At 32.6% G+C, this 4,395-nt stretch overlaps 1 protein-coding gene across 1 annotated transcript; it reads left to right on the top strand.

Annotated features, from left to right (window-relative positions):
- The first annotated feature begins 617 nt into the window (after positions 1-617).
- Positions 618-3,757, top strand: LOC145066141 (uncharacterized). Its single transcript, XM_079013329.1, has 5 exons — positions 618-1,292; positions 2,374-2,410; positions 2,535-2,771; positions 3,109-3,156; positions 3,235-3,757. The coding sequence occupies exons 1-5, from the start codon at positions 976-978 to the stop codon at positions 3,493-3,495; spliced, it is 900 nt and encodes a 299-aa protein (XP_078869455.1). The 5' UTR covers positions 618-975; the 3' UTR covers positions 3,496-3,757.
- The last annotated feature ends 638 nt before the right edge of the window (positions 3,758-4,395 follow it).

Here is a 4,395-nt window from a genome sequence, read left to right as displayed (position 1 = left end):
ATATGCCTTTTTTTTTTTTTTTTTTTTTTTTTTTTTTTTTTTTTATCACTTTAAAGTCATCTTTCCTTTCCTAAAGTATAATTCTCTCATAATTCACTTACACTAGAATAATATACGACCCTAAAGAAGTAAATTGTCACAATCATTGTATAAATCCAATCCAATATTTGCTTTATACAATACAAAAGTTTTAATATCATCATCAGATTTTTTTCAATTTTTATAATGATATTACCCCAGTTTAGATTTGAACTTAATGATTGTTTATTTAAAGATTTTTCATATATTTTCAATTTTCTGTAACAAAGTTTCTTTTTAGACATCTTTGTTTAAAAAATCTTTAGTATAATATATAGTAAAAAAGGTAAACCATTATTAAATATAAATAAACAACAACCACTCTATTTATAAATAAAAAACCTTTTTATTTTACAAAAGAAATAAATATTATTACGTAAACAAGTATTCAATCTTGTAGATTGCTTCAATTATTGTTTTGTAGTTGATAAATTAATAGAAGAATTGATGAAGGGAAGAACATGGATAGAGTTTGGGGGTAAAGTTGACATTTCAAATAATACATCGAAAGGGATACCATTTATAAATGAACAAGTGTCTACAGTACATAAAAATATTGAGATCATCACCATCACACCCTTTGCTATTATCTATTCATCATCATCATCATATCAACAACATCATTTCTTCATTCATCTTTCCTTCTCTTCTTTTGCTTCTCATTATCTTTTTTTCATCTTCTACTCGCTCAGATCGGATCATTTATCTTCCTTTCCACGCCACTCAAACACAAAATCGAACACCCCCCATTCGAAAATTTGAAGTAAAAGTATTCAAAAATTTCAAACCCAGATTGAAAATCCCGTTCTATCTTACAACGAATTACAGAAATCGAAAAAGGGGTTTCTGTATCTTGGGGAAATTAATGATATTTATGAGGTGGGGTTTTGTTGTTAAATGGGAAATGTAACCTCAAACATAGCTGCAAAATTTGCATTTTTCCCACCAGAACCACCATCGTATGATGTTTTTAGAGACGAAGAAGATACACCAAATGGCGATAAAAGATACTGTATTACAGGTATAACAGCTGATAAAAACGTCGACGTTCATTTGCTTGATACAAAGGTCGGAAACAAAATCGTTGCTACCTTCTGGAAACACCCTTTTGGTAAATTCACCCTTCTCTACTCTCATGGCAACGCTGCTGATTTGGGGCAGATGCAAGAACTATTTATCGAACTCAGAGCTCACCTCAGACTCAATATCATGAGGTATCTTTATCTTTTCCCAATTCCTGTTTCATTACATCTTTTCATTGCTTCTATTATTGGGGTTTTAAGTGATTCTGTTGAAATGGGTGTTCATGATCTCTATGCTTCTTTTCATATTTGGTTGATCTCATTTTCTCATGTGTTTCAATCGAAGAATCTTTGTGCACATACACCCACTTTACTTTACACTACTGTAGCTTGATTAAATTTAAACTTGTGGATCGAATATAAGTGTTTTTGTTGAATCTTAGATGTGTTTCGATGTTGGTCTTACAGTATTTGGGTGTTTGTTTGATCAAAAGTAAAAGAATTTGGTTCTTGGTGTTTTGACTTTTGAGCTCATTGATAGTGCAATAATGTGTTCTGATTTGAACTGTTTTCATGGATATGATCACTCTAAGCAAACCTAACAAACTCTTTAAAGCTAAATGAACTTGATAGAAGTAAAAGTAAAAGTAAAACATGGTGTCAATTTCGTGAGAAGATCCGGATTTAGTTTGATTTGAATAGTTATACGAATTGTTTCTCTCTTTTTAGTAGCGGGTCAATTGGAAGACAAAGCTAACATGATTGTGGGTGCTAAAAAAGGAATGGAAGAAGACGAGTGGGACCAATAACATGTGTTTTTCTTATCATCTTAATTTTCATTGTTGGCGGGTCTTGTTACTTTATAGTTTTCTTTTTTGCACTTTTGCACATGTAATTGTTTAGTTTCCATGAAGCTAGAAGTCGCTCATAGTTCCCATTTGATCATCTCTTGTCTTCATTAATCTAGTATCTTTTCTGCAAAAAAAAAAGTTATTCTTTCATCAACCCCTGTGCTGTCTGTGTGGTGGCCCACACTGCCACACCCACTGCATCATGTGAGATGTCAATCATGTATACTAAAATAAGAACCCAATCCATATTGGAATTTAAACTCACATACCCGTAGTTGCTTAGACTCGAACCCTTACGAGTATTATTTTATAAATTCCATTTAATTTAGTTTCTTTTGATGATAAAAAAAAATGTATATTACAAACTTTTCTAGATTTATTTCGTGTCGTTGGCTTATATGGTATATATTTGTACTTTGTAGTTATGACTACTCGGGATATGGAGCATCAACGGGGAAGGTAAGAAATAAACCAAGACATTATTGCATCTCACACTTTCTTTTTATATATAAAAACTACTTGAAACAAGGCACAAAATGACTTTCTAAATATTATTTGTTTCTTTCATTTTATGGATATATAGCCGTCTGAACTCAACACATACTACGACATAGAGGCAGTGTACAATTGTTTGAAGGACAAATATGGAATTAAACAAGAAGACATCATCTTATACGGCCAATCCGTTGGCAGTGGGCCCACATTACACTTGGCAGCTCGGTTACAAAGGTTGAGAGGCGTGGTTCTACATAGTGCCATCCTTTCGGGAATACGAGTTTTATATAATGTCAAGATGACATTTTGGTTCGATATATTCAAGGTAAATCTCAATCTGCCCACGTGGCATTCCAGAACAGAACATGTTGTACTGCATTTGACTTAGACTGGACTCAGACAAATGTCGGTAGGACAAAATTTTGCAACTTTTGTCCCGGTCAATTTGTTTTACATGACAGAACATGTTGTACCGCATTCCTGCTATCGATGGGACTAGAATTGCAACTTTTTGTCCCATCATAAAAAGGTAGAACAAGATGGGACACACAAACAGGCTCTGGACTTCTCATTTGTGAAAAAGACATAAACGCCCTCATACTCATAATTAAAAATAGCCCTAAAAAGCTTACCACTCACTCTGTTCATTTTCTTTTATGCAGAACATCGACAAAATACAAAAAGTTAGCTGTCCGGTTTTAGTTATACATGTAAGTATTCTTTGCCCTTCTAGTCTTCTACAATTTTCGTTTCTTGAATTTTATTTATGATTTTATTTAAAATGACAGGGAACAAATGATGACATTGTTGACTTTTCACATGGGAAAAGATTATGGGAACTTGCAAAAGAAAAATATGACCCATTATGGGTTCAAGGTGGAGGCCATTGCAACATTGAAACATACCCAGAGTACATAAGGCATTTGCGCAAGTTTATAAGTGCAATGGAGAAGGTCTCAGTTTCAAAGCCAAGTAAGCAAAGAAGTTCTTCGGGACCAAGTATGACAGGTGTCAAACACAACAAATGTTTGAGATTTGGTAAAAAATAGATGTATTTTTTGTGTTGATGTTTGAGAAATTATGCATAAATCTTGGCTGTTTGATTCGTTTTCGGTTGAATTCGAGTGAGTTTTGTTGTTGTTTCTACTCGGCGTATTCGATTGGGGTTCTTGTGTAATTAGGATCATTGATTTTTTAAGTAGGTGTTAGAAATTTTATGTAATGGAAAAACCCCACGAATTGTTGTCTTGTGATTTTGGTTTTATTTGTTGTTCACTACTTGTGGGCAAAGATTTTATTGGTTTTTTTAAAGATGCATATTTTAACAAAAGATATTTATTAACATACCAATTTAAGGAATTATGGGTTGTCAAAATCAAGGTTTATGAGAAAGTTTGCATGTTAGATTTGCCATAAATGATGTATGTGACATGTATAGGAATTTCAATCAAAAGTAACTCCTTCAATTTCCCTTATTTGTAATCTAGAGAAATGTATTTGCTTTTATGTCGTCCGTGATTTTTGTTATGGATATGTTATTAAAATTCTGATCATTCCTTTACCTCCAGATCAACCGAATTGTGGACAAATCAATTTCCTCTTTTGGGTTGATCTGAAAACCCGATATTGAGCTGATAACATAAATATTTTATTTATTTTTGTTCAAACAAAATCATTACATAAAAAAAATTGACTTTCTTATTAAAAGAAACAAAAGGTTCGAGATGTTTCTCTTCTTCAAAGCATGTCAAGACCTCGTCTAGGTGCTCAATAAGAACATTATCATTACAATTTTATTCGTAATAGATTGTGATATTCAAATTACTAACTTGAGAAAGTGTTGAATTCCTCGTTGCCTCCATCTTTTTTTTTTTCCTGTTTACCAGATTGAAGCAAAGCTTTGCTATGATGATATCCATTATCAATGTTCCGTGGACCTTTAGTTTCTC

This window comes from Lactuca serriola, chromosome 8, assembly GCF_051521515.1.
Source record: "Lactuca serriola cultivar US96UC23 chromosome 8, Lser_US96UC23_V15, whole genome shotgun sequence".
Lineage (NCBI taxonomy): Eukaryota > Viridiplantae > Streptophyta > Magnoliopsida > Asterales > Asteraceae > Lactuca > Lactuca serriola.
The sequence above is the reverse complement of the archived record's forward strand: the minus strand, read 5'-3'. Positions and strand labels throughout refer to the sequence as shown.

What these genes read in the sequence shown, in the direction of transcription:
- LOC145066141 (XM_079013329.1), top strand. Translation starts at nt 976, where the DNA reads ATGGGAAATGTAACCTCAAACATAGCTGCAAAATTTGCATTTTTCCCA. An exon ending in ATGGAGCATCAACGGGGAAG is followed by an intron (nt 2,411 to 2,534) that starts GTAAGAAATAAA and finishes ATGGATATATAG; the next exon opens with CCGTCTGAACTCAACACATA. An exon ending in GTCCGGTTTTAGTTATACAT is followed by an intron (nt 3,157 to 3,234) that starts GTAAGTATTCTT and finishes TTAAAATGACAG; the next exon opens with GGAACAAATGATGACATTGT.